A 20,289-nucleotide genomic window follows, 5' to 3' on the forward strand; every position below is an offset into this window, starting at 1 on the left:
AAAAAATGTTAAAACAATTGATCAAACATATAAAATTATGTGAGCAATGAGACAAATACGAAGCCTGACAGAATAATAATAAAAAATAGAGCTCACTTAAAGGTTACAAGAGAGGTGGCCAGGTAGAATTCTCTTGAAGAGGGAATTGCCAATTGTGGCGGCCAACATTGAAGAGGCCTTATCCCTGTTGCCTGCCAACCTGACCAAAGTTAGCGGCTGGCTGGAGGACAGAGACTGAGGCCTATGCCAGTTCACAGGAGTGTAGGCAATCTTTCAGATAACCTGGGCACAAAGCATTCAGGGCTCTGAAGGTTAGCACTAACACACTAAATTGAGCCTAGAAATGAACAGGTAACCAATGCAACAGATACAAAATTGTTGTAACATGATATTTGCTCTTTAGACACTGTTTCTAGCACACCTCTCTTGAACCACAGGGGGGAAAATAAACAAATCTCATTGTCTGGATTGGGGACTGCTAGGTTTTCAGCGGGAGGCATTTTTAAATTGGGTGGAAGTTGGTCATAGAAATAAATGTAGAAATCCAGCTTATGACACAAAATAAGACCTGAGTTGGGAAGAGAATGAACTCTTTTCATTTAGGATACCTGCTGCCTGATCAGAGCTAAGCTGGCTTTCTCCTGAGCTGTTCTGATGTCTGTCCGCCAAGAAAAGGTCTACTAAAACTTACGGCTGTGTGCCACTTTTTTCCCCTATGTCTAAAGCATTCTCAGAGAGCCTGGGTCATCAGTAGCTCAGACCATCTCTTGAAAATATTGCTTGTTTACTAACATCTTCTGAACAGCTCAATTACTTTTGTAAAAACTTCCTTAAATATGGGGCAATACATAATGCTGTGGCACCTCAACTGTTCCTGTTGTATTAGCAGGACTCACTGCTACCACTTCCCAAAGCAACCCCAGAAATCTGCTGAAACACTCATTTCCAGAATGGGAAAGGTCAGCAGAACTCACTTTTGCTTGCTTTGTAGTTAATGCATAGGCCAACATTAGTTACTTCCCAGTTTACAACAGCTTCATTTTTTTCTTCATAGTAATGGCTTGCAGCCCAGGCCCTTAACTTGGGCAAGCATGAAGGCTACTAGTGGGTTAATACTGCAGTCTAGCTTCAGCATACCTGGAATGCTCTTGCCTAATGAAGCTTGAGACCATTACTATTATCAGCTATGAGCATAGATGAGTTTGTGCTTGGACTGCAGAGAGGGAACAGACTACAGTGGCAATTTCCTGATTCTTATATTGTGAAGTATTTGAAAGTGAGCGGACAATACCAGCTGAAGTCACAGTTGCAGCTGAACACCACTTCTAGTGGTTGTGAGGAAAGAAGGGCTTCAGTGCCCTAGAGTCCCGAGATCTCTGAGTAGAGAAACGAACATACCAACAGATTTGTGTAAAAGTGAAGAACTTCTACAGGTTTCAGAATTCAGATACTGGTTTTATAAACTTGACTTGCCTCAGTGCAGAATTCAATTTCTTTAGCACAATATTCATACTATGTGTAGTGTAAAAAGCTCTATACACTTGCATTTTATAACAATCCGCTTGCTTTTCATCCTTAAAGATGAGCTATCAAGAAAGATATATTTCTAGGAGTGAAAAGCAATAGAAAAAGCCTCCTTTTGTTTAAGCAATTAACAATGTAATCCTATGCAAATTTAGACAGCAAATGTCCTGCAACTCCCAGTATTCCTCAGCCAGCCATGCTGGCTGGTGAATGGTGGGAGTTGTAGGACTTTTTTATGTCTAAACTTGCACCCTGCAATTTCTCTTCCAGTGAAGGTGCCACAAAGACAAACTAGAACATGTATTTCATACATCTGACAAACTAAGATGTTGAAGAATATCTGTCCAACCAATTTACTGGTAAAAATAAGTTTACTGTACAGGATGCATTCTCAACCATAAGGTCATTCCAAGCATCTGCATTACAAAAATAATGAGATATAGAAATCTGTCATGCCACACAGAAGGAAAGTTATTCAAAGTCTTAAGTTACGCTGGTTTGGGTAAAAGAAAAGGGAAGTTACTATTTCAGACATCCAAAGATTTGAACAAGACAATAATTTACACGTAAATCATTAATCAAACACTTCTCCATCAGGAATTACTGGTGAATTAACAACTACATCCACTCTATGACTGTGAAGATTTCCATACTTACAAAATAAGATTTTCAGGGAAGACTGCGTTTTGACAGTGCTTTATCAAATGTAAGAGGGATAGTTACTTCTTTACACTCCAAATATAAAGCAAATACATTTTAAAACTCCTATTTACACTTTTTAAATAATTTACAAAGGGGTTGAGTAAACTTTGAGAAATTCCACTCTTCAACACAGGGAGAAAAAACTAGATAAAACTTTGTGCTCAGACTCATTTTTCTTTCACCTAGTGTGTGTTTTGGGAAGTTAGATTATTTAAGCATAAACTATGAATATGTTTATTTCCTCTAGAATACATACTGAATTATTCAATAATCACTTATTAGCTCTAAAATCTTTTAGGGCCAACTTTTAGGTACAAAATCCTCAGGGCAGTTCAATTATTACACATATCAGTTAATTAGGTTTTAGGGTGCAATGCTATGCATGTTTAGACAACTCCCAGCATGCCCCAGTCACCCATGTTGGCTGGAATATGCTGGGAGCTGTAGGACTTTTTTTGTCTAGAAATGTACAGGATCGTACCCTTAATATTCCTTATAATGCCAGCATGAGGGCAGACTTTATTAGGTAAGACCATATATTTCAAAAAGAAACTTTGAAAGAATTGATTGAAGTTAGCCACACACTTGGAACAGCTTATTGGGAAATGTTTACCACTGAATAAATAATCCAGGGCAAATGCTTAAGATTGGAATGCCAGATATTTAAATCATCTTGTATTCGTGCTCACAGTTCACGTGAAGCTATTTTATTAGGTGAATGTGCACTGTACCGTTTATAAATAAATTAGCATGCTAGAAAAAGTATCTCATACTACCAATAAGGCATAGTTGCCACACTACTTATAAAAGGAACCTACAATAAGGTTCCTGCTCTGTTTTTCTAAATTGGCCATTCCCAACTGTGGCTCTGCAGATGTCTGACTACAAATCTCATCATCCTCAGCCAGCAGTCAGTGGTCAGGGATGATGAGAGTTGTAGTCAGGCAAACATCTGATGACCCAAGGTTGGGATAGCCTGTTCTAAATAGTACAATCAGATTTAATTGGGTTATACTAACTCAATGAAGATTGGAATCTGTTATTTACCAGAAATTTAGTATCAGTTTATGTTTGGTGAATGTCAAGGAAGCTGAGCATATTACAGCAAATTTACCAATCCTACCACATATCTCAGCATATCACATTTGTCAGACAGCTGGCTCTGGCATACAGATAGGTTTCAAATGCCTAAAAAATGTTATTCATTACTGAAATCTGAACTCATTTCAGTACATGGGAAGCTTCTATATTCAGGCTCAGATCCTAAGTGTCCTATGCACAAATGAAGGCAGAGAGGAAGAGTTCACCCATCCCATACCTCAACCACTCTACTCTTTTGTACTCCATCTTGGAGAATATTCAGAAGCAGCATTTCAGAAGTGCTGCAGTGTGGGGGCGGGGGGACATGAAATGCACAGTGCGCACACAGAACACTGCACAGAATGATTGATCCAGGCCTCTGTGTTTTATTTATGGCAGAGCAAAAATAAGTGTTTCACATTAAGTAGCCGAGGAAAAATTATTCTTTATCAGCAAAAAATATTATTCTGAAATAAATTCTTAAACATTTCATACGTCCCTTTGCATAATGCACATGGTATATAGATCACAAGAAATGCATTTAGAACCTCAAGTTCATTCAATTACTTCCTTGTTTGCAAGTAGATTTGTGGCTGACTTATCTGTAAGGGTTAAAAGGCCTGCATTTAAAACTAATTATCTGGTGCAATATAAAGTGAAATCTGTTAATTCATCGGGCTCAAACAGCTTTTTGCAACTTCTACTAGAAGTAATTACTGCCAATTCCTTGTTCAAAGTAAGTGTGAGAAGTACACTCAGTGTGCAAAATCTCTATTAGCTACAGACTCTTAGAACTCATCCTATTTAGGTGGCCAGTCTCTTGGTGTGCACAGATGGACCTGCTAACAGCAGCTGCTTCATTCTTTCCTACAGGCAAGACAAACCAAGCTTCCTCCTGTTTAAATTGATTCTGCAAGTTCAGGAGAGCTGGCTGTAGCCAATGTTGATTGCAGTAGTTACCCCCACCCCCACCCCAGAGATTACTTTTAAAAAGTGCCGCATTAATGTTCAGCTGTTTATCAGTTCATTTGGTACCTTATTTTTTCAAACCACAATCCATTTGGAAATGTAAAGCTGTTCAGCATGGGGAGGTACTAAAGGTGTCAGCCAATCAATTCTGTACCCGCCAGCCCTACTGCAAAATCTGCAGAACTGATTTCCCTCAAGTCCAGTCAGTGTATCAGCAATGCAGTGAATGTGCCCTAGAGTACAGCAACATCTGTTCTTATGTACATCTGTACGCACCCTTTACGACCAGGAGTTTTAACTTTCTAAATATTGCACCTAGTTTGTCAGCTGTTCTGAATGGCTTCATATAAAAACTTCCACTGATGACATTAGACAGTTTCCTACATTAATTATGTCTATGGCAACTAACACTGGACACTAATGGCGATCTGAAATAAGTCATTTACTGTACGTGGTAAAAAAAGTATCAAACTCATCTGATTTAGGATGCATTAACTTGTCAATGCTGTACTAGAAAACAGCTACTTGACAAGTGAACCCTGATACTTTATAGTATTATGTGCAGTAGCCATACAGAGTCTCCACAGAGTCTTCAGCTCTTCCTCAAACTCAAGTCGCTGTTTGTTACTAACGCCGAAAGAGATGTACTTTCTGATGCATCGTCTTTAAGATTCAGGAATGATTCTCTGGTGATCTGTAGGATCTCCCTCAGTCCTTTGTTTTCCTGCTGTAAACAAAGAAACAATGCTTTTAAAAGTAGCATGGCAAAATAGGAAAGTAGTTATTGAGGGAGTGTATTAAGCTGAATCCATAGGTGCACGCAGCACATTTCATTTGGGTGTGCACCCAGGAAATCCTTTTTTTTTTTAAAGGCAAACGTTTATTGAATACTGAATCATAAAGGACGTTATTTTTATTCCTTTATTTATTAAACACTGCAGATACTGATGCCCTGACTACAGGAGGGCCGTTGCAGTTGGGAGGGGGAATGAGGAGACACTCCTCAAGCCCCAGCGTTGGTGGTGAGTTGTGGTAACACTGGCTGGAGAAGGGGCTTACAAGGGGATATTGGCACGGCTTCCGGCAGAGCGATTCCTTTTTGCTCCTGCTGCCAGGAGCAACGGTGCTCTCTTGGAGGCAGCAGTTCTTTGGTGCAGCAGCGAAGCAGCCACAGGGCAGCTGGAGGACTGTTCCTACTGCGTCTGGATCCCCCTCTGGATCCCTACTCAAAGGCCCCCCTCAGTTTGGTGCTTATTGCTTGAGACATTAGGGTGTGCCTGGGCACACCCCTTGCACACGCCTATAGCTGCTTCAGACAACTAAATTGAAATAATTTGGAAAACATGGGCTAAGTCCCAGCCTTAGGCTACTTCAAGCTTTATGCTTCAAAAAGAAATATGGTTTGGTATAAATACTTTTTTCTTTTTAAAAAAAACTTAGCTGTAAGAGAATCAAAATGCAAATGGACATTTTTAGTAGCCCATAAAGGAAAGGGGGCAGTGGGGGAAAAGTTAAATAATAGTAAATTAGATCAAGCTTAAGATAAAGGAATTAGAAATACTGATTTTAAGTGAATATGTGTTAAAAACTTTCCACATGACAGCATTAGAGAAGGAAGACTGTAGGACACCCTCTATCAGCTCAGCTATGACCAACGGCCATATCTGAATTTCTTCTTTCTTCCCAATCCCTTAGATCGTATTAGATTATAAACAATTATTTTCAACTAAACCACCCTGACAAAAAGACAATATATAAATGTAAATATAAATATATATAAAAAAGCTTACATACAAGAAAGTTCAAGAATATCAACACTTTAAAGTTGGGACTCCAGCCAATTTGACAGTCTCTTATTTGACTATAATCAAATATTTTTTGATGTTTAGGATTCCTACCTGGAATAATTCAGTAGCATGGCCAGAAGTTCCTCATTCCCCAGCCATGCAGGAGTCAGAGTGGCCTACCTTTTATTTAGAGGAAGTCACCTCTATCCTGAAGTTCTCTCCAGGCAGCTTCTGCCTTGCCTATCTCTACTAAGCCACATAGCTGAACTTCTTACTGGCCATGCGCTATAACTGTATGCCTCCCTGGACAGGAACATGGGCCACAAATCCAGTAGACAGATAAATACAGAGATACAGTGTGGTGGTGACGGCTTCTGGCAAAAATTAAGCCAGAATTCGGGCCTGGGAGTAACCTGTTTTCAGCTCAATGCCAGGTCTCAGCTCTGGAACTTGTGTGTTGTAATCAAGGGGAAAAAAACATCTCTGAGTGCAAACAGAATTCATAGTTAAATTTCAACTGAGTTTCGCCAGGACTTAAACTTGGAAGTGGAGAAATTATTGTTGTTCTCTCATTGCTGAAAGATAACAGAATAGCTTGAACCATTGGGAAATATGAATAAGTAAAACACTCAAGTTTTCCCTTAATGTAGGCACTGGGCTGGTTTACTTCTATGTGCACAAGACTTAAGGTCATATGTGCCCCACTGCATCCACCCCCCATACTTCATGCACAACTGTGAGGAGATTGAAGCTTTTTAAACTAACCACAGTTCATCATTACAGATGAACTTGCGTAACTATGGAGTGTTGTGGGTTTTTTTAGAACAAGCCTGAAGACACAATTTGATTCTGATTTATTCTAACAAATCACAGTTTTAAAAAAGCACAGTTACCCAAGTTTTGTTGGAACTAGTTCAAATGTAGAAGCTTCTGACCTTCTCGTGGTTGTGCAAGAACCGGCACATTAAGTTGCTCCCCAGAATTTACCACTGGGAACAACCAGCTGTACCCCAGCTTCTATAGGACTAGAAGTTATCTACAGCAACACAGGTAATTAAATGAAGCCTGCCCAAAATATCAGGAATGCTAAATGTTATTTCTACATTATTTTCTATAGTGCTATATATTTAAGAATTCATAAAGGGAGTCTAGATTAGGTATGACAACTAAGAATGTCTTTAAGAGTGCACTTCAAGGTTTGTGAAAAATACTTGCCTTCAGCTAAGTGAGCAATACCTTTCAAAATATGATTTTCAGCTGCTAGCTTGATACATGTATAATTAATTATTAGGGCTTTAACAGTCTTCTCCTGTTTATTAATTATTAAAATTTACCAGTTTCGAAGTACTGTATACACTTCTGGAATTTCCATTGAGTTTCATACTTACCTCAAGCTGACAAATGCGTTCCTGTTCTTTGCAGCCCTGCTGCTCATCAATTTCAATGGCCTTTCGCATTACTGCTGCCATTTCTGTGATTTGGTCCACATGCACTTGTAGCTCCTTGGCAAAAGAGTAAAGGAAAATTAATAGCTAATAACAGTTCAAATTTCAAATGCCACCTAAATGTTAAAAGCTTGTAAGATTCCAGAAAAATGAGGAAAATACCACAAATGCTTCCAACATAAGCACCATGTAGGCGTTTGCCTGCTGGCATGTAGGGCTAACGTGGGGAGGAAGATGTAGGCATGCAAGCAAGCCCCGCCCCCAAGATCTTTGCTTCCATTAGACTATTGTGCATTGAGCACAAAGGTCTGAAAAGGCCTCTGTAAGCATGTTTAGCTGAATGCAGTTACAGAGCTCCTGCCTTATCAGGGCTCCCGATCATGGGAGCTCTGTATGTGTGTTCAACTTTGTGTGTTTCAGACTTTCACGCATTAAACAGAAGCCAGGCATGCAGGGATGTTGGGGGCAGGGCTTATGTGCACATCCCTTACATTAGCTCTACACATGAACAGGCGAAAGCTTGCATAGGGTGATAATTAACCAGTATTTCATATTAAACAAAGTACTAAGATTATTTCTTTGGCCGCATTTGGACAACATGACAGTCAACAGTGGGTGTAATAATCAAATCTACAGTTGTTTATCTAGGGGGTACTCGCCACACAATGTGATAATAATCAACCATGGTGTGGAATAGATCAGTGTTGAGTAGACTATTAGTCCATGCTGAGTTGACTCATTCATCCCCTCTCTTGCTGGTATCCCATCAGCCATTGCTGCCAAAAATCTATCCTGCTGGCTGGACTAGAGCAACAGGCACTGCTTTGACCTCTCTGGCCTAGTGACTCTTTGGTTGACAAAATAACCAACAGCGGACAAGGAAATAACAAACGGTGCCCTTCACACAACATGACAACCAATGGTGTTTCAAATAGCCAACTCTGCAGAGCATTGTTTATTTGCGTTGGTTATTTCAGCCAAATAACCAACCATTGGTTTAAAAACTCCTTCCATACAACACGATAACTCATGGTGGGCTAAATAACCATCAACAATTAAAACCACCGTTGGTTATCATGCTGTCTGAACCCAGTCTTTCAGTCATGTGCTTTGTCTATTTCAAAATTAAATATCTGTATTGTCAAGGCAACAAGATTTCTATATGAAATAGTGCAGATCCACTACGTCTTGCTCCATATTCAATACTATCTTTTTTGAGCCACCTTTAAGAGAACACGTTTCCAACAACTGACTTCTCCATGATGGAAAGGGGTTCAATACTCTACTTTTCCTACATGCAACCTTTTCACTGGTGTCACTTACAACAAACACAGTGTGTGTTCATGTGTGTGCCCGCCCACATGCACATATTTGCAGGAAGGAGTTGTAGCTTGTTTTTTTGAGTAACAAATCCACCCCACCTAGCAATAAACATGACATTATCAATTCAGAAGGAACTTTAAAATATGCGTTCAAAATGCATATGGAAACCGCAGGGGGAAAATCTATTAAACTAGCTTCAATAAGCAACCTCTTGGGATATTGGTTCTTTGGTCACAGAGGATGGGTTATATTTTTAATTAACAACAGAGTGATTATAGCATGCTTTCTGATAGAGATCCAGTTCATACATATGACAACCCATGGGTTTAACAACAGCCACTTCTGCTTTACCTCTGGTTGAGGAAAGAACCCAGGAATACTCCTGGGTGGATCAGTGTGACCTATGAACCCAGAAATCTGGGTTGTTGAGAAGGAAACCATCCAACATGGGTTAAAATTGTAAGTTGTTTCCCCATCAACAACCCAGAGTCCTGGGTTTGCATGTAATGACAAACAACCTAAGAATGGGGCATTCCTGGGTTCTACTCCAGATGCAAAGCGGAAGTAACAGGAGGTAGAGCACTTGCTCACTCCCACACAGCCCTAACCAACCATGGGTTAATTAGGTGGCTGTTAAGTGAAAACTGTGTCATATTAATGTTTTAATAAAAATGCAGCAGAAGAAAAAGGCCATACAAATCCAAGCCTCCCATCTTAAATACAGCTTAACACATCTTTGCTGTTTTTATACCCAACAAACAGGATCCCCCTTCAGTTTAAAAGGACTGAAGAAGTTTCTATTCAACACTTTGAGAAGTTAACCTGAAAGAGTAAATGGAAAGTGATTTTGGTGTTTTTAATATAGGTTACTAAACTTATTCATGGTACGCAATTAGCTTTATTTAGTTGCATGTAGTGCTATCAAATGATACAAACACACATATCTGTGGGAAATCAGGAGTTCCAAGGAAAAATATTGGGTAGGTAAAGAATTATGCACTTCTCCTCACACCTATAGGCCCAGGGCTTGAAAATTAGACTTAGCCACATATAAACCCATCTAAAGACAGTAAGTAAAACATAAAAGAACTGCAATATCTGCAATTGAATAAAACATCACACTACAATAGGTTTAAATATTTTTTAAAGGCATACTACCTTAGAGTGCTGCTCCTTTAACTTCATTATTATACCTGGATCATCCTTTTTGCTAGCCATGAGTAGTCTAAACATCTGTTCCCTGTATTTGCTCATTATTAGCTCCAAGGCAGACTGGTGTTCTTCAAGAGAAGTACGTAGTTCTATCAAAATAAATGTAACACTTTAAAAATGTACACAGGAAACCACATAAGAGGAGCTTCAGCTTGACAACACTGGCTATAATCCTCAAACTGCTTAAGCTACAAAAGAGCCATCCATTTCATTACTGCTACTGTAGAATTAGTGATGTGATGTTTGAAACAAACTCAAATTTCTGTTACTGTGAAATACGGTGCCTATCATCCACCTACTGCTTCAGATACTTCTGCACATCAGATATAGGGAGGAGTATTTCTGATATCACTACTAGCACATAAGTGTTACTATTATTAGTAATATATGTTACTAATAAAACATTTTTAATGTTAATGAATCCTAAGGACTCCATTATTGGGACATAATTTTAAAAAACTATGTAAATTGTCAGAATGAGACTTTTTCTAGACTGAGCACTCTGGATGCCATATTTTGGTGAAAAAAATGGGATAAAAATCCAATAAATAAAACCTTTACCTTTATTTTCTTGCTGCAGTTCTCTGATCTGCCTGTTTTCCTGCTGGATACCCAATACCAGCGAAGAACGGGGCCTATGTCTTGCTACTTCATTAAGCTCTTGAATTTCTTCCTGGTACTGTAATCAATTAGATATTTTATAAAGATGGAAATGGCAAAAAGAACATTATACCTGCTATTAGTAGCAATTTTTTATTTTTTTTATTACATTTTCATACCGCCCAATAGCCAAAGCTCTCTGGGTGGTTCACAAAAATTAAAACCATGGAAAGCATAAAAACAACCAACAATTTAAAAACATGAATACAAAACACAATATAAAAAGCACAATTGTACTTAGCTCCAATAATAATAAGCAGAATCCAACTAGTCAAAGAAGTTTTAACAATTTTAGTTCCAATGAAGTCAAAGGGATTAAAGTGGTTTAAGTGGCTTACTGATTAAAGCCTGATCAGCCAATCCTATGGTCTATTGTGTAGAGCTGCCTTTGAATAGAATTGGATACAAGGACCGCTACATCCATACAGAATCAAGGTAATGATAGACTCAGCAGAACAGAACATACAGATTTGTACTATCTTATGATTTTACGCTACATCTGTATCATTGGTGCAACTGCAGTGTATAAAACCTTGCAAAAATCTGATGCAGATAAAGAGCACGGGAGCAGGGAAACAGGTTTATGTATAACTACTTGCCAGGTTTCTGTGATAAGAATCAACTTCAAGTAACTAGGTAGGGATTTCTTTTGGTAAGAGACTTTTGTCTGTATGCGATATGCCACAAGTAGCAGAGGTACATATGAGGTGGGTTATACCATTTGTGGATTTATTTAAAACATTGTACCATGGGGAAATTCATCCATTTTGGCTTCTCGTTATGTGTGAATTGGCTCATTATCTTATAGCACCTTAAAGACTAACAAATTTATTATAGTGCAAGCTTTCATGGGCTAGATTCTACTTCATCAGATAGATGAACTTCATTCTCGGTCAACTGATATATACATATATATGTATATGTGTAGTGAGAGAGAGAAACAGATTTAAAAACCAGGTCAGATGGAAATGCAATGCAAAAGATAAAGTCTGTTACAATTACATTAAAGCTTAGATGAATGCAAAATAAGTACAGTAGATATAAAAGATAGGGCTCTCTCAGTAGTAGTGCCTAAATTGTGGAAATGTCTTCCAATGACAACTCATGAACGTGTTTTAGATGGCAGATTACAACAGTACTGTTTCAGAGTTCTTTGGGGAGAATAGCCTATTGTTTGCTCTATGCCCTGGTTTGTTTTTTTATACTACTGTTTTAGTGAGCATTTTAACTGTAGTATATATCGCTGAGCGCCCTGGATGGAAAAGCATAGTATAAATATTTTTAATTTTAAAAAATGAATTAACGACAAACATACTAATGGAAAGCAACATTGAAGAGGATGTGCTTGTATGCAAGTACCAGTAGGAAAAAGAGGCTATTCGAGTTATTTTTTTTAATGGTACTGAAATACATTTACAGACAAATCGGTTAAAGTCCCGCTAACTGCCAGAAAGCTAGGATTTCATGGGTTCCACTTGCAAATAAAGGTTACAAGGAAGATCTGATCAGAGTTAAGAACATAAGAAGAGCCCTGATGCTGAATCAGACCAAGGGTCCATCTAGTCCAGCATTCTGTTCACACAGTGGCCAACCAGCTGCCCATGGGGAAGCCACAAGCAAGACATGACTGAAACAGCATCCCTCCCACCATGTTTCCCAATAACTAGCATCTATAAGCCTCTGACACTGAAGGCAGTGTATAGCCATTAGCTCCAGTAGCCATGATAATCCTATCCTCCATGAATCTGTCCAATCTCCTTTTAAAGCCATCCAAATTAATTGCCTATCACTACATTTTGTGGCAGCAGAAGTGGCTGTTATGGGTGTCATAGTTGGGATTTTTTTGCCCTAAAGCGCATTACTTTAAATTTGTTCACGGTGAACCACATTTGCCATTTTGATGCCCATTCTCCTAGCTTGGAGAGGTCCTTCTGGAACTCCTTGCAATCCCTTTTTGTTTTAACCACCCTGGATAATTTGGTGTCATCAGCAAACTTGGCCACATCACTGCTTGCTCCTAATTCCAGATCATTTATGAATCATTTAAAAAGCAGTGGTCCCAATACATATTCCTGTGGGATCCCCACTGTTTATATCCCTCCACTGGGAGAATTTACCATTTATTCCTACTCTGTTTTCTGTTCTTTAATCAGTTACTGATCCATAAGAGGACCTCTCTTCTTATTCCATGACTGCTAAGTTTGCTCAAGGACTTTTCAAAGCCCAAGTAAACAGCCAGCAATATAACGTAAAAATCCGAGGGGTGAGTGTGGATGTATACAACTACCCAGTACTATACTACTTCAGCTGGTTTCAAATGCACACATTCATGAAAGAAAAAGCTACAGAGACTTTTTCAATTATAATACACACAGAGAGAGACAATAAAAACAGCATTTATCTCAGAGGCTTTATCAAAACAGTACTTGGCTACATGTTGCATTTCACTCCTTTGATCTTTACAAAAAAACAAATGAACATATCTAAGCAGCCAATTTCTGAATAAAAACTATTAAAATAGGATTACAAACCTGCTTCATTGCTTCCACTTGTTTGTTGAGAGCTGTAGTTTGTTCAATCAGAACTTCTGCTGCATTGTCATGTTCTCTCAATCTCTCCACTAATGCTTTTGCATCAGCTAGGGCCTTCTCAATTGTGCAACTCATTTCTAATAAATAAATAAAACAAGGAATTTGATATATAATACCAACATTGTTCTGCCACTCCCAAGATATGCTGAGTATGTGTTTCTAGACTTTGAAAGATTCAAACATATTTTATCTCAACTCAAGGAAGTACTTTAATATATATGATCTTCTCTAATACTTGGTATACAAGCAGTTTTGGATGATCGATTTTCTATCATCCAGATTTCAAACTGGCTTCAGGGAAGGTTACAAAGTTGAGACAGCTACGGTCGCCTTAGTGGATGATCTACGCTTGAGTATTGACAGAGGGAGCGTGTCCCCCTGCTGGTGCTTTTGGACCTCTCAGAGGCTTTCGATACTACCGTATTTCTTCGATTGTAAGACGCCATCGATTCTAAGGCGCACACTAATTTCAGTGCCACCAACAGGGAAAAAAGCATAAAACTCTCGTCATGAGCAAGATCGCACGCGCTTGGACGACATCGCACGCCCCCCCGCCACACACACTTTCCGAAGAGGCCTCAAACTTGTGCCGCGCTCTCTATGCTCCCCCGTGCGCCCTTCTGTCCCTTGTCCTCTCTATGCCTTGGCCTCACATCCCCCCCTCCCGTTCTAGCCTTCGCCGCGGCTCTGTAGTTTGAGGCGGCGCTTCCTTCTCGCGCTCCGCCTCTCCCTCGTGAGCCGAGGGAGGCGCTTTCTGAAGCGGCGCTAGGAGAGCCTGGCTGAAGGTGAAGAAGGCGCAGGAGCTTGAGGGTTGGAAGCGTGAGGTACGGAACTGGGGTGTTACCCGGAGGGCAGGCGGAGAAAGGAGGAGTAAGCGGCCCGGCCCGGCAAAGCGGGGGCGGCCGGGTGGGCGGTGAGGTGGGGAAGAGGAGACGCGGAGGCATCGCCCTGGCAACAAAACGCTTGGCTGTTTTTTGGTGAGGCTTTTGAGAGAGCCTTTCTTAGGTTTTCTGTTGGTAGTGGAAGGGGTGGGAAGAAGGGGTAGATACCGTATTTCTTCAATTCTAAGACACCATCGATTCTAAGGTGCACCCCATTTCTAGAGCTGTTACTTTAGGGGAAAAAGTGCGTCTTAGAATCGAAGAAATACGGTATCAACCATAGTATCTTTCTGGAACACCTGGGAGGTTTGGGAATCAGGGGCACTGTGCTTCAGTGGTTCTGGTCCAACCTCTTGGGCAGGTTCCAGATGGTGATGCTTGGGGATAGCTGCCCCTCAAAGGAGGAGCTATTGTATGGTATACCACAAGGCACCATTCTATCCCCAATGCTGTTTAACACCTACATGAAACAGCTGGGAGAGATCATCCAGAGGCATGGGGCAGAGTGCTATCAGTATGCCAATGGCACCCAAATATACTTCTCTATGCCTTCGACAACAGCGTCAGCTAAGCATAGTGTGTCTCCCCTGAATGAATACTTGGAGGCGGTAATGGGCTGGATGAAGAAAAACAAACTGAAGCTGAATCCAGACAAGATGGAGGTGCTTGCTGTCAAAGGCCCCGACCCGGATTTGGAGGTGTGTCAACCAGTTCTGGATGGGGTTACACTCTACCTGAAAGACTGCATTCACAGCTTGGGGGTGCTCCTGGATCCGTCTCTCCAAACGACAGCTCAGATAGATGCGACGGCCAGGAGCGCCTACTATCAGCTTCAGCTGATATGCCAACTAAGCCCCTTCCTAGAGTTGGAAGACCTAGACAATAGTGCACACACTGGTAACTTTGAGGCTCAACTTCTGCAATGTGCTGTAGATAGGGCTACCTTTGTGTCTAGTCTGAAAACTTCAACTAGATCAAAATATGGCAGCCAGGTTGGTCACCAGTACACCTAGGGGTGACCATATTACACCAATCCTAAAATCACTTCACAGGCTGCCAATAGGTTTCCGGGTGAAGTATAAAGTGTTGGTTATTACCTTTAAAACCCTACATGGTTTGGGTCCAGGTTACCTGTGGGATCGCATTCTCCCATACAATCTGCCCACACACTCAGGTCCTCTGGGAAGGGTTTACTCCAGTCAGCCACAACTAGGCTGGCAACTGTTACCCAGAGGACCTTTTCTTCTGCCGCCCCCAGACTCTGGAATGGCCTGCCAGAGGAGATTTGTCAACTTAATGCTCTCTCTGAGTTTAAGACAGCTGTGAAGACGTCTCTTCCAGCAGGCCTACCCAGACGAATTTTAAACCTTAGAATTTTAAGATGTTGTGATTGTTATTTTAACATTGTATTGGTTTTATATGCTCTTTTAATTAATTTTATGTATTATATTTTATTTAGTGTTGTTCCCCACCTCAATCCAGAGGGAGAGAAGGGGAATAATTTTTTAATTATTATTTATTATGTCGTGTTGCCCAAACCTGGCAAGCGTGGGTTGCTGGAGTGATTAACCAAATTAACCTACCCAGTCAAATTTTAAAATGTCTGGCTGCTATTTTAATAATATATTAGTTTTAAATGTTTCAATCAGTGTTATGTATTTTATAATGTTTTTGTATTCTATGTTGTTCCCCACCTCGATCCAGAGGGAGAGGTGGGTAAGAAATAAATATATATTAATTATTATTATATCTATTTCTTGTACGGCTCCAGTTCTATTCTTGTTCAGTAATCAATACATGGGGTGGTGGGCGCAAGCAGGTTTCACCAGAACCAACAACTACTTGAACAGCTAAAAATAAGAATGCAACAGATTGAACAAGCAGAATAATGAATTAAAGCATATTTTGTAAACAGCCCAGAGAACTTCAGCTATGGGGCAGCATATAAATTCAATAAATAAATAAATAGTAACATCTTTTACCCTTGCTGTTGAAAGTTTCTTGTTGTTTGTTCTATTATGCATTTGTACTTGCTACAGATTATATGGTAGTTTTATGATTATGCTATACACTACTCTGTATACTTTTAGTGGAAAGGGGGGTATAAATAAATTATTAAATATGAGAAATGTTTTTAGATTAAAAAGGAGGAAAAACACTCACAAAAAACATGGCATTAGGAGGAAATTAAATATAATAGAAGCCCTATAGATTTTCTTCCCTACAGATTCAAAAACAAGCACAACCAAATATGCAACTACCCTATTTCTTTGATTCTAAAACACACTTTTTTCCCCATATAAACATCTCTAAAAATGGGGTGCGTCTTAGAATTGCGGGTGTGTCTTAGGGGTTTCTTTTCTGTTGGTGGTACTGAAATTAGTGTGCATCTTACAATCGATGGCGTCTTACAATCGAAGAAATATGGTACTTCAGTAACAACTTAAGCACCCTACAATTTAATTTTCCTGTTACTTAACATACAAACAAATACCATTTGTTCCAGTTAGACCTCAGAGCAACTCAAATTCTTAAAACAGGAAAGCAATGAAGACTATTTTCTACCAAGTACTAAAACAGTGTAGAGTGTAAACTCTATGGGCAGCATCTGCATTACTTATGTACTGTAGAGTTTCAGCAAAGCGAGCATCATGTAGTGGTTACAATGTCAGAGCAGAACTATTTTTATTTTTATTTTATTTATTTATTACATTTTTATACCGCCCAATAGCCGAAGCTCTCTGGGCGGTTCACAAAAATTAAAATCATCATAAAACAACCAACAAGTTAAAAATACAAATACAAAATACAATATAAAAAGCACAACCAGGATAAAACCACGCAGCAAAATTGATATAAGGTTAAAATACAGAGTTAAAACAGTATAATTTAAATTTAAGTTAAAATTAAGTGTTAAAATACTGAGTGAATAAAAAGGTCTTCAGCTGGCGACGAAAGGAGTACAGTGTAGGCGCCAGGCGGACCTCTCTGGGGAGCTCATTCCACAACCGGGGTGCCACAGCGGAGAAAGCCCTCCTCCTAGTAACCTACGTTCAAATCTCACTCAGTCGTGTCACTTGGGCCAGTCACTATCATTCAGCCTAATCTGAGAACAGAGAATCGTGTACACTGTTCAGAGCATACATGGTTCTCCATCCCTTGGAGGCAGAGTTGGATAAAATTTTAATAAAAATAAATGGAATAAATACGCCAAGTTGTCAGCAAATGTAAATCACTCTTTTCAAAAACCGTTTAGTAAGAGACTAGTCTGCAATAATAAAACACACAAAACTAAGGCCAGTTCTCAACAATAATGTGTTAGCAATCAGAAACTGGAAGATGAAACTGGAAAGCATATTTCAAACCCTACCTCTCAAAAAGAGGGTAGCAATGGTTACAAAAAACTACTCTCCTCCAAATTCCTATGTGTGGGAATGCAGAGTTTGAGAAAGGTAGGTAGTTCTTCAGTTTCTCAGAAGATGCCTTTCAGAACTGCCAATTACAACCCAAAAATTCTACCTTATCTGAGAAGAACAAGACCAGCAACATTTTAGACAGCCCTGCATTTTAGACAGCTGTTGAACAATGAGTACTAGACACAAGAATTTCAGAGGGCCAATTCACACTTTTAATGTGTCATTTTGTTTTGTGGAGATGTACCTATGATTTAAGTGTACATTTAAAAATGCCCAGACAGGTAGAGCATTGTGGCACCTCAAAGACGAACAAATCATTGTGGCATGAGCTTTCATGGACTGTCCCCTTCATCAGATGCATGAAGTGTTAGCCTTAAATTGGCAGATCTATAGACAGATGTTGGGGGTCTGGTTAACTTTAAAATGTGACCAATGTATTTTACATTATCATGCTCATCCTTGCTCCCAGACAAATACACTTTTGATGGCAAAGCCAAATTTATTTCCTTGTGCTCTGTGAAACGGTGCTTGTTACTGAACATGGGAACTGAGCACCCACCCTCCAACATTCACTGGCTGCCAATTAGTTTCTGGGCGAAGTGTAAAGTGTTGGTTATCACCTTTAAAACCCTACATGGTTTGGGTCCAGGCTACATGCGGGATCGCCTTCTCCCGTACAATCCACTCCGCACACTCAGATCCTCTGGGAAGAATTTACTTCAGTCAGTCAAAGTTAGGCTGACGGGTATTACCCAGAGGTCCTTCTTTTCTGCTGCTCCCAGACTGTGGAATGGCCTGCTGGAGGAGACACGTCAACTTAACAGTCTATCAGCATTTACGAAAGCTATTAAGACTGATCTCTTCTGGCAGGCCTATCCAGTGGAATTTTAGGATGTTTGAAAATGATTTTAGGATGTTTTGAAAATGATTTTAGGATGTTTTAACAACGTACATTATGTTTTAATTCAGTTTTATGTCATTTATATTTACTGTTGCTCCCCGTCTTGATCAGAATGGAGAGGCAGGTAAGAAATTATTATTATTATTATTATTATTATTATTATTATTATTATTATTATTATTATTATTATTTATTCCTTGGTAGCAGCTGATCTAGGAGGGCCTTGGACTTCCCAGCTACAGGGACAATATCTGTCTGCCTCCCCAGGCCAGTATAGGATCTTGGGATTGAGGTTTGGGATCCACCAGGCATATCCATCGCAATCCATTATGCCTGGGAAAGAGACGCCTCCTGACATCCTTCTCCTCGACACGGTACTTTGGGTGACAAGTTTCTTTATCGCTTGGCGTAGACTGAACGGCCACATTCCAGAAATTCCCCACCCACAACGAAGAGGGGTGGAAACAGGCTTGGCCCCCGCCCCCTCCCTCCACGAAAGAGCCGTTTAACTGAAGGCGCAAACAGGACAGCGGAGCGCGCTCCAGCCAGGCAGAGACACCTGCCCGCCCGCCCGCGCGCTCCTTCTCCTGCCTCCCCACGAGCCAATCACAGCGCAATCATTCTCCTCATACATAGAGAGAGGGGCGCGCGCGCGCGCACTCACCGATGGTTACAACTCATTCCTCACCAGCCAGCGGACAGAGCTGGGGGATGTGGAGAGACCCCCGCTGTCCCGCTTCGCCTTCCGTCGGCTGCGTCGCGTTCTTAAATGGCGGCGGTTCGAGGGAAAGGCGGAAGAGGCGCCGAACTGCCGAGCGACCCCATGAGGGGACCGTGAGGTAAGTAAGGGGAGAAGCGCTAGACCGGCGTTATCACACAGCCGCCGCTACCTGCCGGCTAAGGGACGGTCCAAGATTCGCATAAGCGGTTATCGCGAGATCTCGCCTGTTTCCGTAGCTCCTAGTGCGCGGCTTGCTCTTAAACATCGCGAGACGAGTTACCTCAGCTCCGCCGGAGGGGCGGGGGAGGAGGAGGAAGAAGTACTGCATTTAATATCACGAGACTTCCATCCCTAGTTCCTCCCACTCCGTCTTTCAATGAGGAAATTAGTGAAGAGGAGGGGGAACCCCACAACTACTTCACTACGTTGCGTCAAAATATCGCGAGACGTTAAATTTTTTTTCACTAACGAGGTTTAGAACGAAGTTGCTGTTATAGACTTGTACATTTAGACTGATATGAGAATGTAGCTTCCGGGTTGACTAAGCGCTATTTTGTTTTATCTTGGGGTGGAAATGACAGCTGCTTATAGATAGATAGATATAAAAAAACCCAAAGATTCAAAACTTTACCACCTCAGTAATCGGGTTGTTGTGTGTTTCGTCCATCGAAGTAGTAGCGGAGTCCATGCTGTTTCTAAGTCAGGTTTTATTTTGCTTGAAAATTATTATTTTTTAATTACTATTATTATTATTATTATTATTATTATTATTATTATTATTATTATTATTATTAGTATCCCGCCTTTTGCCCAATGCTGGGCCTCAAGGCGGCCTTACAAAGTTTAAAATATACATGGGGGGGGGTGGAAACAAAACCATAAACATGTAAAATACACAACAAAATTATAAGACATTAACATAGATGGAGGGCCAAACTATTCTCCAAAGGCCTGCTGGAACAAAAAAGTTTTAGCCTGCTTCCGAAAAAGGCATCTCTACTTCTATGTGAGTTCGTAAACAAATTAAAAAATGAACTTGCAACTCAATGGAGCAAGACGACTCTAACTATAACTGAG

General features: G+C 40.3%; 1 protein-coding gene across 2 annotated transcripts; it reads right to left on the reverse strand.

Moving 5' to 3' along the window:
- Positions 1 to 1,876: 1,876 nt before the first annotated feature.
- On the reverse strand, positions 1,877 to 19,375 carry FGFR1OP2 (FGFR1 oncogene partner 2). Of its 2 annotated transcripts, none has more exons than XM_063134262.1 (6): positions 19,156 to 19,375; positions 13,234 to 13,370; positions 10,604 to 10,721; positions 9,989 to 10,131; positions 7,451 to 7,564; positions 1,877 to 4,999 (listed from the first exon to the last, which is right to left on the reverse strand). In XM_063134262.1, exons 2-6 carry the CDS (start codon positions 13,366 to 13,368, stop codon positions 4,868 to 4,870), a joined length of 642 nt encoding a protein of 213 aa, XP_062990332.1. In that variant the 5' UTR covers positions 13,369 to 13,370; positions 19,156 to 19,375; the 3' UTR covers positions 1,877 to 4,867. The 2 variants fall into 2 exon arrangements, with proteins under 2 accessions (XP_062990332.1, XP_062990331.1); XM_063134261.1 differs by having other exon boundaries at positions 1,877 to 5,002; positions 19,156 to 19,372.
- Between the last annotated feature and the right edge of the window lie 914 nt (positions 19,376 to 20,289).

The sequence above is a fragment of the Elgaria multicarinata genome, chromosome 9, assembly GCF_023053635.1.
Source record: "Elgaria multicarinata webbii isolate HBS135686 ecotype San Diego chromosome 9, rElgMul1.1.pri, whole genome shotgun sequence".
Lineage (NCBI taxonomy): Eukaryota > Metazoa > Chordata > Lepidosauria > Squamata > Anguidae > Elgaria > Elgaria multicarinata.

Coding starts and splice junctions, on each gene's coding strand:
- FGFR1OP2 (XM_063134261.1), bottom strand. CDS start 13,368: ATGAGTTGCACAATTGAGAAGGCCCTAGCTGATGCAAAAGCATTAGTG. Junction 10,722..13,233: donor AAGTGGAAGCAATGAAGCAG/GTTTGTAATCCT, acceptor AATTGATTACAG/TACCAGGAAGAAATTCAAGA. Junction 10,132..10,603: donor ACTGCAGCAAGAAAATAAAG/GTAAAGGTTTTA, acceptor TTATTTTGATAG/AACTACGTACTTCTCTTGAA.